Genomic DNA, 24,154 nt, shown 5'->3' with positions numbered 1-24,154 from the left:
AAGAATGTAAAAAGTCCCCGAAACAAAAGAAATTTAAGAACTGCTGCAGTATAACATACTATTAGTGGGATAAAAAGAAATAGGAACTCAATATAGGCTGAGTCACATTAATGCCAGAATCTTAAGTAAGGATTTACAAACTCCTTCAAGCTGGTTCCTCCCTGATTATGGGAGTTATCAGGAAGCCCAGCCATACCTATGTCTCTTGTTCTTAGAATTTCATCAAATCCTGCCTCCCTTCTCTCTCTAACAGGATCCCTATAATAAACTCTGTTTTACTGGAGCTAAACCACCTTGAGTGGTTTCCTAGTAACCAAAGCAGCCTGACCAAAACCATATTCACGAGTCTCTGTTTAAGTATAAACCTTGATAAACAAAGTGGAATGAACTCTACCTCTTGATCTTTCGGTTTGACATAATTTGATGGAAAAATTCCAGTTCTATCTCCAATACTGCCTGTCCACCATTCTCCATCTTTCTGAGTCACCAGTATTTCTTCACCTTCTGAGAATGTCAAATCTCCAGGTTCTACACTTGAATACGGATAAAGTGCAATATACTCTGTAGGAAACAAAGCAAAAAGGAACGAATTTTGGTTGAAAAACTGCAGAGGTTAAAAAATTGTGTTAATTTCTAAGATCCTGAATAAATTTACTGTAAAAGATTTTATGACTTAAGGAAACAATATAAAGAGATATTAAGACAGAAAAAAGAATGAAGCGTATTTAGTAATTTATTAGAAAAAGATTTGATTTCACATAAAGCTTTATTGTGGGGTGGTTTTTTTTAATTGTATCATCATCATTACCATCATTATCTTCATATCACAGAGAATAACCCCAAAACTACAAAGAGATATCAGTATCTCCACTTTATAGAGTCAAAATATGAAAAAAAAATTTTAACCTCTTACACAAAATATATTCTAATCTGTTGTTTTCTCTTTAATTACTTTATATACACACCTATGGAAATGCCCAATATTCAGCCAACATAAATATTAGAGGCCAAATTCCATCACAAGGACTCAGCTCTTTTTTTAAAAAAATATATTTTATTGATTTTTTTACAGAGAGGAAGGGAGAGGGATAGAGAGTTAGAAACATCGATGAGAGAGAAACACAGATTCAGTTGCCTCCTGCACATTCCCTACTGGGGATGTGCCCGAAATCAAGGTATACGCCCTTGACCGGAATCGAACCTGGGACCCTTCAGTCTGAAGGCCGATGCTCTATCCACTGAGCCAAATCGGTTAGGGCAAAATGTCTAACTTTTAATACTGGCTTTGTTTTTGGTTCCTATGATTGCTACTTTAGGAGAAGCAGTCAATGACCAGGTTTGAGAGATCTTTCTTTCTTTAGGGTTTTAACTTGTCAACATGGAATTTGATCTATAAACTGGAGATGACCAGAAACACCATCTACAATAAGCATGTCAAAGTCAAAGGCTCACACGGGCCAAATAAATGAGGTTTAAGTTTATGTGGACCGCAAAAAAACAAAAGCTTCAATTTTCATAGAAACGTAGGCTTATTTCAATAGAGACATGCTGAATACGAAGGGCTGAAATAAATGAGTCATTGTTAACATAAAATAATAGGATATTTTAATAAAAATTAATATTTTTTCTTGAACATTAACTTACCAGACACTGAATAACTGCACAAATTAGTAAGTGTAACGCAAATAAAGCTATTTTTGTTGTTCTCTGAAAGCAAAATATTTCCTGTTGCACACACCAAACAAGTCAGTACAAGACTAATGACGTGGCAATCGGTTGCTAAAATATTTGCTGCCAGTATTAGTGGAGAGAAATGGTGCGCCTGCGCGTAAGGCGTGTAAGGGAAATGAATGCAACATGATTATAGTAATCAGTCATTAGCGAATGTTGTAGTTCGTTATTAATACCTAGAGGCCCGATACACGAAATTCTAAATCAGTCATTAGCGAATGTTGTAGTTCGTTATTAATACCTAGAGGCCCAATGCACAAAATTCTAAATCAGTCATTAGCGAATGTTGTAGTTCGTTATTAATACCTAGAGGCCCGATGCACAAAAAAATAAAAATGATTACAAAATTTAGATCTGCAATAAGCCAGGTCCTTTCCAAATTGCTCCCCACTACCTTGCTAGGCTCATTTCACAACGCTCATTCCACAGTAAATTTGGGGTTCCAGCTTGCTGGTGACCCGAAGCTCCCTTTCACAATGATGCCTTGGCTCATGACATTCCCTCTGTTCTTAAGACCTTCTCCTTCCTCTGTCACTATGCAAGGCCCTACTCATCGTTTAATAGGATTCAACACTGCCACCTCTGTGGATTCATAGGGTCTACTCAAAACTGTGTTTTGTTCACTCATTAGAGAGTTTATTACAAGTGTATGCCCATTTTCCCCATTCTGTGAGCTTGGAGGCTGTGTTTTATTCATCCTTATATATTTCAGGCTGTAGCACAGAATCTTTAATTAGAGTAATACTGAACAATTTGTTTAATTTACCATTAAACTGATTTTCTTGAGCAATATAAACATAAACTGTACTTCAACTACTCAATTAATTTTATAATGGACATATACAATTCATTTATAAACCTACAGGGTGGGGCAAAAAAGTAGGTTTACAGTTGTTTGGATGGAAAATTCTATATAATAAGAGAGGAATATGCTAATTATCTGTTATGCCTTGAGGCGTAATGAACAACCGCGGAAGGACCAGATCACAAATCTGTAGGAGGGTGGGGCAGCGACCTACAAGGGGCTTCGAAAAGCTACAGGAGGGGGCAGGGCAGCAAGCTATGAGGTGGGAGAGGGGGAAGAGGGCGGGGCAGGGGGGGGAGCTACAGGAGGGTGGGGCAGTGGGCGGAGAGTGGCAGAGAGCTACTGGCAAAGGGATTCCTGCACAGGGCTACTAGTAAAACAATAATTAATAAATAATAATACAAAAATAAACCCTGTTTTGTGTACTCACAACTGTAAGCCTCCTTTTGCCCTACCCTGTATTGTAACTATTCATGGAAAAAAAATGTCTGCAAAGACAGGAGACAATCTTTATTTAAAGTGTATTTTGATTTCAAATTCTACTTAATGATTTATATGATACACTGTAATTAAAATGCAATTTGTAAATAAACTAAATATACTAAAATTTCTTTACATCCTAAACATCCATAATGTGGATATATAATAGCAGGAAAACAAAAACTTTTGTGCTATCCCATTGCAATACTTTTTATTTATGTTCTTATTTATCAAGACAGTGTATGGTGAAATTTTATAGTAACGATTTTTTAAACTGCCAAGGGTATTCAGTCATATGTTTTATATAGCCTCAATATTCACGTGAAATAGGCAAGGGGCTGGTTTTCCTAACCTCACTTCAATAATGAAGACAGAGAAGTATGAAGAATGACAACTGTGGAAAGTTAGTTGGTAATCTGACTCCCATCTAATATACAAATTGTGAAAAGCTCACCTTCTCCAACTGTATAGGCTGTGGAGGTAGGTTTCTTGTTTACAGCTGCATACAGAGCTTCTGGCCTGCCAAACAAACACACAAACAGATAAAACAGGGACATCAACAATCAAAGACAAGAAAGGTATTTGATGAATACAGCAGGTGTTAGCAACATTTTTTTAGGGCTTTCTAAAATTAATTTAAATATTACCTCAGTATACAGGCCACAAATATTCTCATACACAAAATTCTAGATTAAGAACTGCCAAATATCTAACTTCTAAATTTTTAAATATATCAAAGTAATTTCAACATGATTTATCAAGTTTTTCAAATGTGCTATTACTTTGCATTTCTAAAGGGACTTAAAAGACATAAGTGTCCAGCTGGCGTGGCTCAGTGGTTGAATGTCGACCTATGAACTAGGAGGTCAGGGTTCGATTCTGGTCAAGGGCACATGCCCTGTTGTGGGCTCAATCCCCAGTTGGGGGCATGCAGGAGGCAGCCGATCAATGATTCCCTCTCATCATTGATGTTTCTCTCTCTCCCTCTCCCTTCCTCTCTGAAATCAATTAAAAAAAAAAAAAAAACGACAAGAGTGCATTAACAAATGGGCAGTTATTTGGTAAATTACATATGCAGCATGAATCAGAAGAGGGAAAAACAAGGGTAATACATAAATCTTACTATTTGTTTAGAGCACACAACATGAAAATATATATATCCCTGAACATCATCAGACAATAAAAAAATAATAGTACTGCCTGGCTCAGTGGTCGAGTGAGGCTGACTCATCAGTGAAGCACCAACATCCACACCTCATGAGAACACTCAGAAATGCTTACTCTTCCCGTCTGACTTCACTCCCAGGGATGATTTTGACATAAGATTTTGGAAACCATCCTCTTCCTCCATGTACCTCCCCAAACCACCAATTTTCTTGCTGCTCCAAGACAGTAATAACATCATGTTTTGAGAAGTTCAAGTGGTTATCTTTCTTTGCAGTCCAGGAACAAAGGGCCTGTGCTTTTAGGTTTTCTACCACCTGTCCCTGTGAATACAAAACCACAAAATTAGAAACAAAACATGAATAATCAGGGTATATTTCCCGTTCAAACAGCAGGTGAGTTTGGTATGGTGGTGACTTATTAAGAACTAGAGGCCCGGTGCATGAATTCGTGTATGGGTGGGGTCCGACTGGCCCGTGCTGGTCAGGGGGAGGGGACGTGGGAGGTTGGCTGGCCGGCCCCACCCCTGATCGGGATGAGGGGGGCCAATCAGGGGCAGGGCCGGCAGGGGTAAGGGGATGCGGCTGGCTGGGGTTAGGGGCTGAGGGAGGTTGGCTGGCCAGCCCCACCCCTGATTGTGGTGGGGGCCGATCGGGGCCCTGATCGGGCTGGTTGGCCAGCCAGCCGCAGTGTGTGTCAGAGCGACCGGTCGTTCTGGTCACTTGGCTTTTATATGTATAGACAGATAATGACTTAAGACAACCTTAATCTACTGACTTAAAATGATATACGACAGACAACCATCTGAGTAGCCTTCTGGTAAGCTAAAGCTGAACGCCTACCACGCAAGGACAAATCCTGGCATTAAGTACCACGGTACAAAAGTGAGCTACTCTGTATGTAACAGAGCAAATGAAAAGGGCATGTGACTTCAAGCCTGTCTCTCCTCCAGGGTCCAGTGTCTCCCCCGGCAGTGGGCTCAGTTCACTCCTCAGAGGAGGAGTGGTTTTGTCTGGCTGACAAGGCTAATCTCTACCTCTGCTCTAATCTTGTTAGGCCCTCCCATCTTCTAAAAACAGTGTTACACTGTGAAGTCCCTCTCCTGAATCTTCCATCTCTCTGCTTTTCTACCTACTTGTTCTTCCAAATTTCTTAAAGAAAGAACAGTCTTAAACTTGCTTTCCAATTTCACCCCTTAATCTAATTTAGGTTTTATACCCATTATACTGAATTTCTTCTTGAGGTCACTGATAACAAAAAAACAAAAGCTTCTTCCAAACTTTATTTTCTCTGATATAATTAAAACCTTTGCAGTTCCTCATAATTAAAACCTTTACAGTTATTTATTTATAGGTCTATCTCATTAGATTATGACTTCTTAACAGCAGGGATTTTTTTTCCATTAAATTTCTAGCACATAATAAAATGCCTGGAACCTACAGTCAAACAATAAACATTTTTTGAGTGAAGGTGAAATCTCTAGGACTCTATTCTGATGCAATTTTTAAAAATAATGTTAATTAACAATGCTTGCAACGTTATACCTAAGTTAGAGGCTAAATATACATACACCACATTTCCCACACAAATGACTTATTTAAGAAAAAAAAACAAACCCAAGTCTAAATCTCTTCTTATAATAACTACAAATTAAGAACACTATAATCTGATTTGTAAAAATGGCATTTTGAAGTTAGAAGTCTTAGCTGCTAATAACTTGATACCATGAGAATGAATTGTTGAAAAACCTCTAAGTAATAATAATTTCTTCATATCACATGTGAACGGTAAGAACAAAACTAAGTGCTACAAACTCTGGTTAAACAAGTAAGTGATGCCTTTGTACGAAAGTCTTCATTCTATTTTATATGAATCAGGAGCAATGTCAAAAAATAAAGCACAAAATATTAAAGATCCATACCTGTCCATGAATAGGGGACACAGATCCAGGGGACACAGTGCGAGTAAAAGCTGACTTTTTCTGCCATGATGTATTAACAGTTAGGTTTGAAAAAGATACATTTTGATAATCCGTCACTGATGCTGGCTGATTTGAAGAAAGTGATCTGTAAATATAAAACTTTTATAAGTATACTTAATTGTTTAGAATCTAATGAAGCACTACCAATGTATCAATTTGTAATATATGTTTAAACACAATTTGTGGAAAAAAGAATTCATGAACAAACTACTGACTATGTTTTAATTACCAAGTTTCAGTATTAATATTAGAACAGGAGGTACTCTTGAAGAGTCCAGTACAGATTATAAAACAATTAAGTCACAGGCTGACATAAATGCATACTGGGCATTCACTCATTTGCAGAGCTATATAAACTCTACTGTTAGCTAAAAACTTACTCAGAAGAAGTTGAGGTAGCAGATAAAGATACTGTGGGAGGAAGTATGGCCTTTTTAGGAGACACAGATTTTTCACTTAATGGCATTTTTTCTACATAGTTGCATGGAAACCAGCCAAACTTTCCTTGGAAACTACCATAAAGCCAACCAGGTTCTCCTGTGGTTTTTTCATCAACCTATGGAACGAAAAGGGTTAACCGTGGTTAGAAAGCCACACATGTACAGTGGAAAGGGATGCAGACTTGCACACAACCACTGTGATGCTGCGAGAGTCAAACTGATGGCCGAGATGTCTACTAAGTGGCTACGGGGTGGGCAGTGTATGCAGCATAGATATGCTGGACACTGTGATGATGCACATCCCACCGGGATGGAACACGATGTCATCATGCTGCTCAGAATGGCAGGCTATTTAAAACTTATGAATTGTTTTATTTCTGGAATTTTCCATTTAATATTTTCAGACCGTGATTGACCAAGGGTAACTGAAATCACAGAAAGTGAAACTGCAGGTAAGAAAGATATTACATTGTATTCAGTTTATGAGAAAAAAAGACTTGGTTTCCTACCTGTATTATATCCCCAGAATTAAAACTCATCTCATCATGGCTCCTTGCTTCAAAGTGATATAAAGCTCTATAATTCACCAACTCACTAGCTGGCTCACCTAAAGAGAAGATAATTGTCATTATTTGCTACTTTCATGTATACATTTTGCTATGACTCAATAAAGAACACTCAAAAGAAAAAAGAAAAAACTGAGAATCAAACTGTATGATGAAAATCCACTTGTACAGTCTTGTTAGGATTTAAATATCTTGAATAGTCTTAGAATCACTATAAAAGCAAACAAGGATGCTCATCTGAAGTAAAGCTGGAGGCAGTAAAACAAATAGATAACTTGCAGATGTGCCATGTGCAGGGATCTAAGGGAGTGGTGGCAGCTGAGCCGTGCAAAGTGGAAGCAGCAAGTGGCTTATTAGTTTGATCTGTGAAGTCAGAATATAACAGGGAGAAAGAGCACAAAAAGGGAGGTCACAAATGAGAAGATTAGCAAGTAACCAGGGTTGACTAAAGAAAGATCTATACATTTATCAGTATGGTTCTAAAAGAAAAACCACAGAAGGGCTCACAAATACACTAGACTTGATAAGATTAAAATATTTTACTTTGGTCATTTGTAGAATAAATGTTTTTGCTTATAAAATTTCCAACACATAGTATTATTAAGGATTTAATGACTTGTACATTCAAAAGAGATATAATAATAAAAAATATTTTAGGAATGGTATATAAAAAAACAATGTTCTAAAAATTTTTAATGGGCAAAGACTTAAAATTTTATTGTTTCATTAAAATAAACACTTCAGTTACACTAGCTGAAAAAAATATTTGAAACTGTTTACTTAGATTATGAAAACCACGTCATGGTCTGTTCACAGTGATGACTTACCTTCTTTTCTCAATGTTGTTTTAAGATTTCTACCCTCTGTCTTTTTTTAAATATATTTTTTATTGATTTCAGAGAGGAAGGGAGAGGGAGAGATAGAAACATCAATGATGACAGAGAATCACTTACTGGCTGCCTCCTGTACATCCCCTACTGGGGATCAAGCCCAAAACCCAAGCATGTGCCCTGACCAGGAATCAAACTGCCACCTCCAGGTTCATTGGTCGATGCTTAACCAACTGAGAAATCCCTGCTGGGCTGCCCTCAGTTTGTTTGTTTGTTTTAATATATTTTATTGATTTTCTACAGAGAGGAAGGGGGAGGGATAGAGAGTTAGAAACATCGATGAGAGAGAAACATCGATCAGCTGCCTCTGGCACACCTCCCACTGGGGATGTGCCCGCAACCAAGGTCCATGCCCTTGACTGGAATCGAACCTGGGACCTTTTAGTCCGCAGGCTGATGCTCTACCCACTGAGCCAAACTGGTCAGGGCCCTCAGTTTGTTTTAATAAGTCTACACAATTCTCATCCAAGTTTAATGTAGATAAGAACTTTTTTTCTGATTCTAAGATAATTATGTTTTAATTTTTTTTTTTCTTTTTGCCTTTCATCAGGATCTTTCTTTTTCCTTTTGTTGCTCTGTCTCAGAAAAATCAAATCTTATTTTTATCTGTGTCCTTACATCGTTTCTCCTCAGTTTTCTTTTCCTCTTCTTGAACTTTTTCTTGGGTCTTTTCTTCCTGGAGCCGCTTTTGTTTTTCTTCTTCCTCCTTTTTAAGATTTTCTCTCCATAAGTTTTCTTTTCCTTGCTTTGCTTTCCTTTACATAAAAGAGAAAGAGTTTGCACAATGTCCTAATTTTTTAAAAACAAAATAAAATAGATCTTGCTCTTGACAAACTGAAGAAATATTACATCTATTTAGATATAAGATAATATGTATTTAAATATCTATCTATCTATCTATCTATCTATCTATCTATCTATCTAAAGCCTAAGCAACCATTTTGACCAAATGACCGGAACGACAGGTCGACCAGCCGCTATGACGCACACTGACCACCAGGGGGCAGATGTTCAACACAGGAGCTGCCCCCTGGTGGTCAGTGCGCTCTCACAGCCAGCCTCCCCCCCGATCCCTCCCCACGGCCGGCAAACCTCCCGCAGTCCCTCCCCCTGTCCAGCAGGCTCCAGCTGGCCTGGCCCCGATCAGGACTGGGAGAGGTGGCCCTGATTGCTGGCCAGGCCTAGGGACCCCACCTGTGCATGAATTTCTTGCACCGGACCTCTAGTAATCTTATATAGTAATTATATATTTATTATAGCAAAGAGATATGAGTAGCTATACCTATTTTTCTTTTGTCAGATCGGCAAAAAATTTTTTTGGTGTGCTGCAGAATTTTAGTAATTAGTTTTTATGTGCCATGAGATGAAAAGCTGAGAATCGCTGCTCTAAGTGAATGGTTCTATGCTTCAGACACCACACTGTCCTACTTTCCTTTGCTATAAATGGAGGCAACTGATATATCTCTGGTACAAAGAGAACGGCACAACATGAAATTCTACACTCAGTCTTCTCACTCTACAAAACTAAGTATTTAGCTTTTTTCATCTTTCAGGTCTGACTCCAAAGCCCATATTTTTCACTAATGAAACATAAAACTGGTTACTGTAAATTTAGTTCCTAAAAGAAGAACTGAATTTCTAAAATTTAGAATTTAATTAGCATCTTAGGACAATCCTTTTATTTATCCTTTATTCCCCTTAAATTTTCGTAGTCAAACTAGAGGTACAGGTAACAAAATTCGAATTCTTAGATTAATAGCTTAAATAATAAAAGGCTAATATGCAAATCAACTGAATGGCAGAACGACTGGTTGCTATGATGCACACTGACCACCAGGGGGCAGACGCTCAACGCAGGACCCGGGCTCACGGCTCGCCACAGCGGCAGTGGCAGGAGCCTCTCCCACCTCTGCGGTAGCGCTAAGGATGTCCAGGGAGCGGGCCTAAGCTGCCTGAGTGAGGGCGCAGGCCAGGCTGAGGGACCGCACCCCCCCGCCCCCCCCCTCACCACCCCCACCCCCGCCGGCCCAGTGGTGCACTGGGCCTCTAGTAGTATAATAACTTTATCAGCTATATTACCTTACAGCCTCATCTTCTAGTTTCTTTTTTTGTATTAGCTCTGACCTTTTTCTTTCTATTTCCTTTAACTTGTTATGTTTGATCTTATGAAGCTGTTCAAGGGCTAACTGCTGTGTATTGTAGCTTTTTCTTAGTTCCTAAGGAGAAAATGAAAATAAGTCAATTAGGCCATTTGATTTAAATATTGTTTTTATATAATGAGTCATTTTCATTAAAAGACAAAAATCTTAAAGCAAGTTAAATTAAAGTAAAAATATTAAAAGTTTAAAAAACATCTAAATGATTAAAAACATAACAATACAATATATATTTAAGCCATGTAACCATTGAGGGCAAATACCTGCTTAAAATCATCTACTTTTGTATTAATTCATTTCTAAGGAACACAGAATCTTTACAAACCAATTCTTTGATTTGATAATTCATTTTTAATTTAAAAGCAATGCATTAAAACTTCTTAAAACAATGTGCTTGTTATAACATTTTAAGAGGAATTTCATTCAACCAATTTTTTACATATGTAGTCTAATTGAGTATATCTAGTACATAGCTTATTTAAGTTTTTACTCAAAATCCAAAGGACTACTGTTCCTGATCCCCACATTAGTTATCCTACTGTCACCTGTATAAATTAAAATCTCACCTTGCCTTTACTCCAGAACCTTGGAAGCACAGGTTAAGAAGAACCGAACCCACTAAAGATTCTACTGACAGATCCTACTTTCCCTCTAAAGAAAAGTACCCACCCCCAATCATTATCCAAAGTCAACAGTGGTGACTTTGCAACACACTAAAGATAATTTGAAGATTCATGATAATCCCTTCCCTAATAAGAACAACAAAATATGTGTATAGCACATATATGTGCTCTCATTTAATTATCATAAGACTCTGCAAAGAAGGAAGAGCTGATATTGTCCACTTACTTTCATAAAAGAAAGCAAAGTTTGGAGATTAAATGACAAATACTTACACAACTAGGAAATGGCATGGATGAGACCAGAACTAATTTCTTTAGATTCCTAGGCCAGTACTTTTCTCATTGTTCCTCACTACTAAAGATACAACATTGTGTGAATTTCCTTAATGGAATAATGTCCTATCAAATGTCTCATCTTTTGGCTTTGCTATTTGTCTTAGTGTGACTTGAGCAAAGGAGTAAAAATTATCACTGATCTTCTATATGTCTATTACAGGATCCAATAAAACAATTTCTTAAGCTACTTTACTTATTTTCCTCACCAGAGGATATTTTTTCCCATTGATTTTTAGAGAGAGTTGAAGGGAGAGGGAGAGAGAGAGAAACACTGACATGAAAGAAATACATTGATTGGTTGACTCTCGCATGCCCGGGAGCCTGCAACTGAGGTACATGCCCTTGACCGGAATTGAACCTGGTACCCTTCAGTCTGCAGGCCATCGCTCTATCTACTGAGCCAAACTGGCTAGGGCTTTAAAGATACTTTTAATATTACTCATGTTTCACCATAGTTGCCTAAAGGAGTGATCAGATGCTCTACTATCCCAAAGGGTCATAGAGTTAGAACTAAGTGTCTATCTTCTTTCAAGACCATTGGGACCAATTCCATCTCATCTGCCAACTGACCTTATCTTTCTTTACTACCTGAATTCTCTGCTTTTAATGCTGCTTTTCCCTTGATCTGACCCAATCCCCCAACCTTCCTCTCCTCAGACCCCTTCAATGCCCTAGAACTTCCTCTTAGTGGTCAGGAAACTCCCACAAGCCACATATCTTCTCTGAATGGAAATTCCCTTACCTCCTTGCCTTTTTGGCTGATCCCTCAAGACAATGCCTTTCTTCTAGCTCTTTCTCAGTTGATTATCATGTATTCCACTAAAATTAGGGCCAGGTGGCAACTTTAGTATTTTTCCTTGCTCTTTGTTGTCACTTACAGAATATTATTTCTCCTCACTCTTACAAACTATATTTTTCTGAGGCTTGTACCATCTAGCAATACCACCCTCCCCTTCCTCTTATTGTTAGGTATTGATCACCTGGTCAGTGATCCACAGTGACTCATCTTTACCATTCTCCAAGTCTTTGACATCCACATAGATGACCCGATCAAAACCTCAACTCGCAGGCTGATCTCCTCAACAATGATCCTTTACTCCATCTAATCCATTATTCACATTATAACCTGCATCTTGTCATCAGAGACAGATCTACTATTGATCAAATATCCCATTCTTCAAACAACCTCTTATCATTTGAGCTTTTCTTATACCTGGTACATCCATTTCAATAGTTTTCCAAACTCATTTAGACCTCCATTCTGTTGACCCCATCATGCTCTCTTTTTTCATCAGCACCTCTCCTTCTCACATCCATTCATGTCCAGTCCATATTTCAGAGCTCATCTTTATAATAATTATTGTGTCACGGGTTATAACTCCCTTGTCCCTTCCTCTTTGGCCATTTCTATTAAAACCTCAAACCTGCATAAACCTAAGAACTTATTTCATCAGCCTTCTCAGTGCTTACACCTAAGCAGTTGAAATTGGTGGAGAAAAATGATACAATTAGACATGCTGTTTTCAATTTAAATTCATGATCACCAACTTCAAACGGGCATTCAACATTGCTCAGCATACCTGCTGTTTTCCTCTACTAAGCTTGCACCCTCCACTCCAGAGATGTCTACTTCTTTGCCCTGAAACTTCCTAATCTTCCATCCATTCTTTGCACGACCAGCTACTAAGTTTACCTCATTAAACCATCAGACTACAACTCCCTCTTCTTTCCATCTCAAAATCAATAAAACTTCCTGTATCTGCACCCATCTTCTTTTAGTCTAATTTGAGTTATTCCATTTGCCCAGGAAGATTCCTTATAATAGTTCAATTTACTTCTAATTTTAAGTCTTGAAGCTGTCAACTTCCTATTCTCCACCAACAAATCTAACTGCACTCACACCCATCTTTTCCCCATGTTTTTTTTTTTAACTTGATTTGTACTTATTTTTTATTTTATTTATTGTCTAAAGTTTTACATATGTCTCCTTTTTCCTTGCTTGACTCCCCCCTACCCAGCCATTCCCACCCTGGGCAAGCCCCCACCGCCCCAGTGTCTGTGTCCATTGGTTATGCTACTTCCATGCATACAAGTTCTTTGGTTGCTCTCTAACCTCCACTCTCACCCCTGCCATTTGTCTCTGGATCTATTCTTGTTCATCAAATTATGTTGATCATTATATCCCACATATGAGTGAGATCATGTGATATTTATCTTTCTCTGACTGGCTTATTTTGCTTAGCATAATGCTCTCCAGTTCCATCCATGCTGTTGCAAATGGTAAAAGTTTCTTCTTTTTTTATAGTGGCATAGTGTTCCATTGTGTAGATGTACCAGTTTTTTAATCCACTCATCTGCTGATGGGCATTTAGGCTGTTTCCAAATCTTAGCTATGGTGAACTGTGCTGCTATGAACATAGGGGTGCATATATCCTTTCTGATTGGTGTTTCTGGTTTTTTGGGGATATAGTCCTAGAAGTGGGATCACTGGGTCAAATGAAAGTTCCATTTTTAGTTTTTTTGAGGAAACTCCATACTGTCTTCCACAGTGGCTGCACCAGTCTGCATTCCCACCAGCAGTTCATGAGGGTTCCTTTTTCTCCACATCCTCGCCAGCACTTGTCGTTTATTGATGACAGCCATTCTGACAGGTGTGAGATGGTATCTTATTGTTGTTTTGATTTGCATCTCTCGGATGATTAGTGATTTTGAGCATGTTTTCATATGTCTCTTGGCCTTCTGTATGTCCTCTTTCAAAAAGTGTCTATTTAGGTCCTTTGCCCATTTTTTGATTGGATCGTTTATCTTCCTTTTGTTAAGTTGTATCCCCCATGTGTTATACTGGAAGTATTCTTTTTATCTAATCCTTTAAATTCTGAAGTATCTTAATCTGCTTCCCTAGGGACTTTATCAACCATCATTTTATATATTCAATGTCACTTAATCTCTCTTACTTTCCTCCTTCCTCTTTTTTAAAACATATATTTTTATTGATTTCAGAGAGAAAGGAAGAGAGAGATAGAAACATCAATGATGAGAGAGAATCATTGACTGGCTGCCTCCTGCATGCTCTTCTGGGGAATTGAGTCTGCAACCTGGGTATGTGCCGTGACCGGGAACTGAACTTTGACCTCCTGGTTCATGGGTCAATGCTCAACCACTGAGTAACTCTGGCTGGGTCCTTCCTCTCTCGTTATCATCTCCTTCAAATCTGTCTTTCTTCCTCCCTTCCTTTTGCATTTAAAAAATAGCCTTTACTTAAAAGAACAAATTACATGGAGTCAGAAGTGTTCCTAAAATGTGAAATACTAGTACATGGTTCTCTGCTGTTTTTTGACTAATTTCATTGTGCTTTTTTTTCTCATAAACTCTACATAGTAACCCTAAATGCTGCATATTTTCTGACTGAGAACATTTAAAACCATTCATTCATTCAACATGTATTTATTGCCACCCACTATCTTCCATGCACTAGGTGCTGGTAATTTGGCAATGAAATTAGTCAATCATCATTAAGACATTGAGTTGGATGTGGTAGCCTAACCATCATCTCCATCCTTTTATCTTATCCCTTTACTATGCAGCCATATGCCTCACAGAAAGCTGATCCTACCTCCAAGGCTGGTCCTAATTTTTCTTTTTCCTTCCCCAGCTTTACTGAGGTATAACCGGCAAATAAAACTTTATATATTTTATACACTGTGAAATGATCACCACAATCAACCTCATTAAAATAGCAATCTCCTCACATACGTAGTTCTCTCTCTCCTCAGTGTTAAGAACTTTAAGATCTATCCTCTTAGAAAATTTCAAGGAAACAAAACAATATTGTTAACTATAGTTACCCTGCTGTACATTAGATCCCAGAACTTACTCATCTTACATAAGCAAACTTTGTACCCTTTATCCTTCAAGTCTTTCTTCCAAAGGCCAAAGTTTTCCTTTGACCTCATGCTCTGTTCCCTCTCCTCTTAAGAGTTGCTCACACTCAACCCTTCCTCAACTCCCATTCCTGATCTGTTGCAATCCTGCTTCTGCTTGTCACTCAACTGAAATGGCACTTTCGGAAAGATCTTCAAAGGTCTCCTTGTTGACAATTTTATGAACCTTTTTCATTACTATGTTAACTGACTACTCTGTATCACTTTACCATGATGATTACAGAGGGACTCTATTCTTGCTTTCTGTGACACCACGGCCAGTCTCCTGACCACTCTGACAGTATAGGTCTCATCCCCTTTTAGTTTTCCAATTGCCTCTGATGAAAGTCTGAATAAGCAGTGAAAGGCTAGAAGGCAGGAAGCAGAACGAAAAAAGCAAAACAAGAGGTAAGAATAATCTGCTGGCCTGTGGAGAATCAAATATTATGTGAAAGAATCAGACTTACGCGTGTGAGTATAATCCACAAGTCATCATTAAACCCATTTTACAGATAAAGATACTTAAGTTTAAATTTTTGTGTAATTTGTAGCACAAGTTCTAAAATCAGATAATTTGGCCACTTTGCTATAGCCACAAAGGAAAAGCTGACGCTGTCGTTCCAATTTGCCCTATCTTTGCTTTGGTAACAAATGAGCTCCATTTATCACATCCCTGTCTTGGCTGTGCATATGCAAACTACTGCCTACAGCCATCCATTTTAGTCCCCGGTTGAACGCAGTCAAAATCTACTAGGTTAGCTTATGGTATATTTGAAGCACCTTTCTTTAAACTACAGTAAGTCCTCACTTAACATCATCAATAGGGTCTTCACCTTTTAAGTGAAACAACGTATAGCAAAACTAATTTTACCATAGGCTAATGGTTATAAACAAGAGTTAAGTTTCTATGGCATCTCATCAATGTTATAACAAGACGACATTGAATAAACCATTAGAGGACATGCTGTATATTAAAACAGGAATTCATTGAGTATTTTAAATACTCATATGCTACATATGACAAAGTGAGCTCTTTATTTATACATGTGATTTAAACATTTTTATCTGAAGTGCAAGCACGTCTAAACATGAAGCCTGGTAACTAGATGTAACTAAAGCTGCCCCTGCATTATTGGTTAAAATAGTTCCATAAAGCAGTATTAGAAAGCAACCCATTATATGTATGATATAACACAGTCCTAGATTTCAGAAAGTAAAAGTTTTATTTTAAACAGTTATTTTCAGTGATATGGGTAAATGACTTAATCTCACACTCCTTTATCTCTCCTTTTAATTCAATCAGTGATAATCCAATCAGCTAACCCAGCTCACAGGGATGATGTAAGGGAACCCGGTGATATTTCTAAGTGTCTGGGCTCCTTATGAGAAAGGCAATCATATTGATTTCTGGCATTAGAATCAAACAGGCAGTTAGATAGCAGAAGGATATTCAAGCAAGCAGGAAGAAAAAAGGTCTATATTATATATGGTATTTCAAACAAAGATAATCAGATAAATGCAAAAAATAGTCTAGTTAAAAAAAAAGAAAACAGTAAAGTAACTCAAAGCAAAGGAGCTAGATATTAGAAAATAACCTTAAGTAAGAGGAAGAGGTTGTTGAGACAGCTGAGCAGAGACAAAAGGCACTGAAGAACAGAGTCATCCATATTCCCACACTGCAAGATAAGGCAGATAAAAAGCCAATTAAACTATGTACAGATTAATAAGATTAATGTAGGGAAGTTAACTTGGCTGGCTTGTCTGTCCATCAACGACAAATTATTTGGTTAATTTTTTTTCTAAATATATACATGTGTGAAATGTATTACTAATATGCACCTCAAATTTCTCTTCCTTAGTTGAACCCACATCACCTCTTTTTTTCTATTTGTTTATTCTAGAGTTTGTGTCATGTTATTCTAAACAGCAAGATAAAAGTCACATAGCTGCCTGAAAAACTACGTAATACTTTATGCTCTGAAAACTTTATGCTCGGTTAGAAAGGAATAACTCCCAAATTTGAATGATGTGCCATCAGTCTGGTTTTTAGCTTTTCATATCTTCTTTCATAGGTATAGTTTCAGTATACTACTAATTCTGCACAAAATGATAGGCATACAATATATAATTTGGATTTCTGCTCTGCACTGCAGCAAATAATGAATCTTGAACTTATTTTCATGAAAAGTTTATAGTGCCAGAGTATGCTTTAGATTTCACTGATTATTACATTTATTTCACAAAGGTTAAGTAAATTAAATTGTAACAAAGAAACAACAAAAAAATTTAGTGTGTTAGAAGATCTTCTACCAGGACTATTATAAATTTTCCATATTCCCGATTTTAGAATTTTGCCCAAGATCATGCCGGCTGAAATCCATTCTTTTATATGACAAAGGCAATTATTCTTAAAATGTGTAAATGCCAATAAAAACAGTCATCAAAAACTGAAAACTATAGTAAATGATGGTTAGTTACATGACACAATGTTTACATCTACAAAGAACATGTAAAACAATCTTGCAATTCTAATACAGCTCAAATTATAAAATTATGAAAATGTACTATTTATAAAAATAATTTCACATATTCATTCTATTAGATCAAAATAAGGAAGGTAAGAAGGCAGCTAACTAAAAATGAATGTAATAGAATATAATAAATACCTTTAGTTGACTGTTAAATGAGTCCATTTCTGATAACTTAGATGCAGTTTCTTTTTCCAGTGCATCTAACTGTTCTTTAAGTCTTTGGCATAATTCTTCCTTTTCTAATGATTTTTTATGAAGTAGACTGATCCCTAAATCTGAAATACAGACATAAGAGTTTACATTTGGTAGAAATTCCTATGTCTTTACAAATAATTGGCATTTGCTGTCTGGTCAAATTGGTGTAACCAGATAAAGACAAAGGATGTACATGCATAATGTGGACCAGCTGAAGAGATAAAAACTCAGTGGTCAAAATTACCCCCTTTCAAATTAGATCCTGGGAAGCTCTTCATATAGAAATGTGTAAGCAGTGGTTCTGTACTAAAAAGTACCAGGACTTGAAGTGGTGCTCCACTTGGGGTAAGGCTTTTCACTAACCTGATCCTCAGACTCTCTTTCTATACAATGGGCATCATATCTCTGATCTCATTTATGAGGTGATGGATATAAAGCCATTAGTATAAAGTCTGGCCCACAGTAAATACTCAATTAACAGTAGCTACTGTCAAAGTAGCTTTCTATTTATTCTTCGTGCTTTCAAGAACAGGGGAATATTCATAGCAAGGACTCAATAAATATTACAAACTGGATTATTTAGTAATGTTCCAAAGGAAGTAAGAACAGAGGGCTTCCTTTTATATAACCCTTTCTTACATAGTCAGGCAGGGATGGAGAAATTAGATAGAAATATACACTGAGTGGCCAGATTATTATGATCTCTGAACGCATAATAATCTGGCCACTCAGTGTGTGTGTATGTATGTGTGTGTATGTGTGTGTGTGTGTGTGTGTGTGTGTGTGTGTGTATGTGTGTGTGTATATATATATATATATATATATATATATATATATGTATGTATATATATATATATATATATATATATATATATATATATATATATATTAGAGGCCCGGTGCATGAATTCATGCATGGGTGGGGTCCAGCCAGCCTGGCCAGGGGGAAGGGACATGGGCAGTTGGCCGGCCTGTCTGCTGGTCAAACTCCTGGTCGAGGGGACAATTTGCATATTAGCCTTTTATTATATAGGATATACACTGAGTAGCCAGATTATTATGTGTTCAGAGATCATAATAATCTGGCCACTCAGTGTATAATGCAGATTACATTACAATAAATTAAAATGGCAATCTTACTATCTATTTACATACATATTTAAACTTTATTAAATTTTTTAAAGTATAGACATCTAGTATAAAACTATAAAATATTTTTAAAAGCTAGTGTAAAATAAAGCATACACATTAAAGAGTAAAAAAATTCCCCTTTATCTCAACTCCCAGCTTATTCCCCTTAGGCATTTACATTTAGATATGTGCACAATCAATATTTATTTCCAAAGGATTTTAATGGGATCATTTGTCTACATTGCTCAACAATTTGTTTTAAATTTAGTAAACATCTCCTACAAAACAGTTCTTTACAATTCATGCAGGATATGGCCAAAATGTACGGTCTCGTGTTAGAGCCAAACCTGGATCTTGTTTAATTGTACTCTGGCATTTTATTTGATTAATATTTGAAATACGTAAATAAAAATCTTATCAAGATAGGAAGACATACCACAATTACTATTTATTTTTATTAATATAATGTTCTAACATGTGATATTTTTCACATTAATTTGAAATTTTTAACTACAGACAAAGAATGTTATTTATAACAGAATAATGCTATCTTAAAAAGTAACAGAATATACTGATACAGTCAGTCATTCAGAAAAGAATAAAAGGCAAAACAAACTGTAGAGACTTACCAGGTGTGTTACCGAGCTGTATGTTTTTAATTCTTTCGTTTAATAATTGCTTCTCAGGTACCAAATAGATAAGCTTATTTTGATATTCCTTATAAAAAGAAAAAGTAGTGCTTGATTAAAACTGTAATGCCTACACTTTTTTTTGCAAACTTCAAAACATGATTTAATCACTCTGAAACAGGAATAATATGTAGTTGTCAACTGCTCACAACTTATAAATAAGCTAGAATGAGTACACATGATTGAAAATACAATTATTTAGCCCTAGCTGGTTTGTTCAGTGGATAGAACATCAACCCTTGGATTGAGGGGTTGTGGGTTCGATTCCAGTCAACGTACTTTGGTTGCAGGTTCCCGTGTGAGAGGCAACCAATCGATGTGTTTCCTTCTCTCTGTCTCTCCCCCTCCCGTCCACTTTCTCTGAAAATCTATGGAGAAAATATCCTCAGGTGAGGATTAACAAATAAACAAACAAAAAATACAAATGTTTAAACATAAATCCATTTATGAATGACTGGCTGAAATTAAAAGGGGTGAAGAAAGCCATGGTTAATGGGGTACAACTGGAGCCTTAAACTTTTCAGCACAATGATGGATGGCAGTGGGCCCAGGCTAAGAGGTGCCTTTGGTATCTGCGCTATGTGGCATTGTAAGAAGGCCATGAAACTCCAGAACAAATAAGTGTATATCAGAGAGGGACTAAAAACTCCAGGATAACTAAGGAAGCAGGTTTAAATCAGATGGGAAATGTTATTGGGTCTTTGCCTATATCCATGGTGACAAAGTGAAAAAACAGCTGATTAACTGCTAGTCCATATAGAAAGGGAAATTTGGTAAGAGGACTCTAGAGATACAGAATGCTCTCAGAGTCCCTATTCTGCAAACTATGGCAATTGAACTAGATCTTAATGCACAAGTAAAGGATAGAACTACCAAGTCCCTGGGGGACACAGTCAACATTCTTCCACAATTCTGAAAAGAATAATGTTAAGTCAAAATTTCCTAAAGTAGTAGCAATAACCTTAGTTTAAGACATATAAACTTAAAACACAAAATGATAAATGTCCATTTATGTATAGATATTAAGCAGACCTTAACCAGATGTCTACCAGAGTGTTAGGTGGTCAATGAACTTCCTGATATTATACACAAGATTGTGTATATTCACTTCCTTCTGGGAAGGTGGCCTATCAGAGACTTGAAGGGATTCTTGATACCGAAAATCAAAACCACTCTATTAGAAAGAATTATTAATTACGGTTCATGCTTAAGGATAATTCAGCAGCAAAGGACTTACCTGAAGTTCTTGCTGGAGCTGCTTAATTTCCATAATTTCCAGGTCACATTGTTTATCCAGAACTTCCAGCTCAGTCTTTTGAGTTTGCTTTCTGAGTCGGACATCTTGAAGTCTGCCTGAGATCTGCTGATGTTTGCCATTCTACAGGAAGAGCATACAAATATGATAACATAAAATGCTAAGAGAAAATGTTATCAGAAAAATATTTTACTTAAATTTTTAAATGTCATTTATCCTCAGTCTAAGATAAAGGTTTAAAACCAAGTGGAGTATGTTTTTGAGTTCTATCTTTTGACTCAAGAGAACTGTTAGCAGGAAATGCAACATTTTCAGAGTGCAAGAACCCATATATTAGGATGAGAAAGTACAAATATAACACACTAAGTTTCTTCTGAGTTCAGCATTGAGGCATTCATTTACAGTATTAAAATAGAGACAATCTTAAAGAATAACAAGGAATAAATTTTGCATGCAGCATTTAGCATTACCTTCTTTGAGCTTATTTCTAACCTCATTGCTGCCATCTAATTTCCTCTAATCAAACAATGTCCATGAGGGCCTTTTCTGGCTATAATTCTCTTCCTATAACAATATTCCTTTCCCCCTTCTTTCTGAGAAGCAGAAAAGAAATAAAGCAGAGATTTTCAATGGAAGCTAAGAAGAGGGTTGAGGTGTTATGGGCTGGACTGTGTCCACCCCAATTCATATGTTATAGCCTAACCCCCAGTACCTCAGAATGTGACTGTATTTGGAGAAAGGGACTTTAAAGAGGCAATTAAGGGTTAAGTGAGGTCATATGAGTGGGCTAAGACCCAATCTGATTGGTGTCCTTATAAGAAGAGAAAATTTGGACACAAAAGAGATACCAGAAATGCAGAAGCAGAGGAAAGACCATCTGAGGACTCAGTAAGAAGGCGGTCATCTGCAAGTAGACAGGCCTCAAAGGAAACCAAACCTGCTAATAGCTTCATTTTAGACCTATAGCCTCCAGAAGTGTGAGAAAATAAATTTGTTGTGTAAGCCACCGGTTTGTGGTATTTTGTTAGGCAGCCTTAGCAAACTAATACAGTAGGATGTGGAAAAGGATCATGGATAATCAAAATTTCCTATTTGAGAAGTACACACGAAAGGGATACATGCTGTGTTCACCCTAGAGCTCATGTTATCCCCTTCAGCACGTATAAGCATAGATTCTGGATCTTTTCAGACTCTACGCAATAATCTACACTACTGCTCAGTGTGTAACCCAGTTCTTGAGGAAAATAAATCATCAATCTTAAGGTATTCTCCCATTATATTTTTAAGGAAAAATATATAGTCAAGATGATGGCTTAGACAGGTATCCAATTAGCTACATAAAGAAGTTGAAATTTTTTAGGCCTGTTTTGTAGTACGGTGGCATGATTAATAATTGTGGCATTCAATGGGGGGATAAGGACACATATTTAATACCTTAATCAACAAAGAAAAAATAAAATAAAAAATAATTGTGATATGCTTTCCTACCCACTTGAAGGCTTAATATAGTACCTTTATAACTAAAAACATTGGGATAATTCAAAAAATCTACTTCAAGTCACCCACCAAATAAATAAATAAGATCTAAGTTTGGCTCTCCCACATGGCTACAATGCATTTTTGCAAAACATTACTACACTATTAGATCAGACTTCTGTAATTCTAGGGTCTAATAGAATAGTATGCCTTACCCAGACCCTTTATAGTTTTTCACTCTGCATTTCAAAGTCTTTTAATAACCTGACCTTCTGACATCTGATGTGTAAAATATAGTAAGTATAATGGCTAATATTAGCTAATAACTACAGTCTTACAGAACGAAAAGGAATTGTAATAGATCACTTAGGTCAGCAGTTTCTAATGATTTTTTATTTTTAGAAGTAGAATCATCTTTTCCAAGCAATTCTTAGATAAAATGCCACTAAAAGTAAAACAGACAAATGTGGAGCTTCCCTGCTGTGAAGGTGGGAAGCACCGGGAAGGGCGAGCACTGCCCTGGCTCCATGGCTCCCCACTCCCACCGCCTGGTTATCCTTTGTAGGCCACCTTCCACAGGCCAACTGAAAACAGAAAATCACTGAGCCAGCGCCACTTTTTGTTTTATCGACGGGCAAAGTAAGGCACAGAAACGGGAAATGTCTTGCCCAAGGGTACACCGTTTGCCAGCATCTAACTGAGACCGCACATAATTCTCAGCATTTGGAGCCAGTTATCCCTGTTTAGTAAACTATACTGTCCAGTTAAAAAGCACATATGAAAATATAACTGTTTAATTGTATTAAAACATGATGTAGTCATGAGATGGATTTTTAAAACAATGACATTTTTCAACAGGTAATTCCAGCATCATTCAGATAAGTTTCATTTAAACTTTAGCCATACCAGTGCTTCCAATTCGAGATGAAGACTCTTCTTTTTAGAGTTCAACCTCACAATTTCTTCCTGCTCTCTGTTCCTTTGATTGAGGAGCTCCTGTCTGCGAATTCTCTCCCACTCTAAACGACGTTGTCTCTCAAGTTCCTGTTTTGCTGCCTGAGAATAATGAATTAAAGTTAATTTCTAAATAAACAATTGTGCATCATTCAAACACTGATGAGATGACAAGAGTGAGGCAGGAATTGAGTGCCTATGGGTAACTGGGCAGACCTAATTTTATCAATGGGCCTAAATTAAAGAACTTCCACAAAAATGACTTCATCCATCAGATTTATGCATTGACTCACAGGGAAGTTACTTTTGTAGTTACTTTTCTCTTAATAAACGAAAGGATGATTTCGTAAAAAAATGTTACTAGGAATACCTGCATCTTTTTCCGGTACCAGGGAAGAACACAACTTCTATTCGTATTATTTCTAGTTATGGTACTCCATCCCCAGCCCTTTACAACGCAGCCTGTCCTCCCAGGAGCCCCACACAACACTGTTTATCCCAAGGACCTGCGCAAGCCCAGCCTCTGGATTCCTCACTAGACCTCTGTCTCCCCACTCTCGTCTTTCTGCCTCTCCAGTTCCTTGGTCTCTTAACTCTGGATCCTAAGCTTATGTTCATTTGATGACCTGATCAAACTGACTTCTTCCCGTGGCTCACTAACCTTAGCTCCTCCCTCTTCTCTGCAACCAGTTCTCCTTTGAGATGTCACCTGAAGACATGCTTTCTCTTACCACTTACTGGCCCCGAACATCCCTCACAGGCAAGATTCAGATTTGTTTAAAGTACGTATGGATGAGGAAAAGCCACAACAAAACCAACCATTTTTTTTAA

The 24,154-nt window shown here is 37.2% G+C and overlaps 1 protein-coding gene across 12 annotated transcripts in view; it reads right to left on the bottom strand.

The window, feature by feature from the left end:
• ITSN2 (intersectin 2) overlaps positions 1–24,154 on the bottom strand; it is a 102,474-nt gene that overhangs the window by 40,478 nt on the left and 37,842 nt on the right. For 8 of the 12 annotated variants that reach the window (XR_013961422.1, XM_080684299.1, XM_080684298.1 and 5 more), the window contains exons 13-25: positions 23,276–23,425; positions 20,876–21,016; positions 19,579–19,666; positions 17,759–17,898; positions 16,688–16,768; positions 10,137–10,273; positions 8,676–8,812; positions 7,111–7,208; positions 6,542–6,717; positions 6,102–6,246; positions 4,298–4,503; positions 3,471–3,535; positions 395–561 (exon numbers count right to left, since the gene is read on the bottom strand). Coding sequence is in view for 10 of the 12 variants with exons in the window: in XM_080684299.1 (XP_080540425.1) it covers positions 395–561; positions 3,471–3,535; positions 4,298–4,503; positions 6,102–6,246; positions 6,542–6,717; positions 7,111–7,208; positions 8,676–8,812; positions 10,137–10,273; positions 16,688–16,768; positions 17,759–17,898; positions 19,579–19,666; positions 20,876–21,016; positions 23,276–23,425 (1,731 nt within the window). In the remaining 2 variants the exon portion in view is untranslated. The remainder of the gene's footprint in view (positions 1–394; positions 562–3,470; positions 3,536–4,297; positions 4,504–6,101; positions 6,247–6,541; positions 6,718–7,110; positions 7,209–8,675; positions 8,813–10,136; positions 10,274–16,687; positions 16,769–17,758; positions 17,899–19,578; positions 19,667–20,875; positions 21,017–23,275; positions 23,426–24,154) is intronic. The other 4 variants (XR_013961423.1, XM_080684303.1, XM_080684302.1 and 1 more) reach the window with 1 other exon arrangement.

This window comes from Plecotus auritus, assembly GCF_963455305.1.
Source record: "Plecotus auritus genome assembly, chromosome: 8".
Classification (NCBI taxonomy): domain Eukaryota; kingdom Metazoa; phylum Chordata; class Mammalia; order Chiroptera; family Vespertilionidae; genus Plecotus; species Plecotus auritus.
Note: the sequence above shows the minus strand (reverse complement) of the source record. Positions and strands in the feature narration are given on the sequence as shown.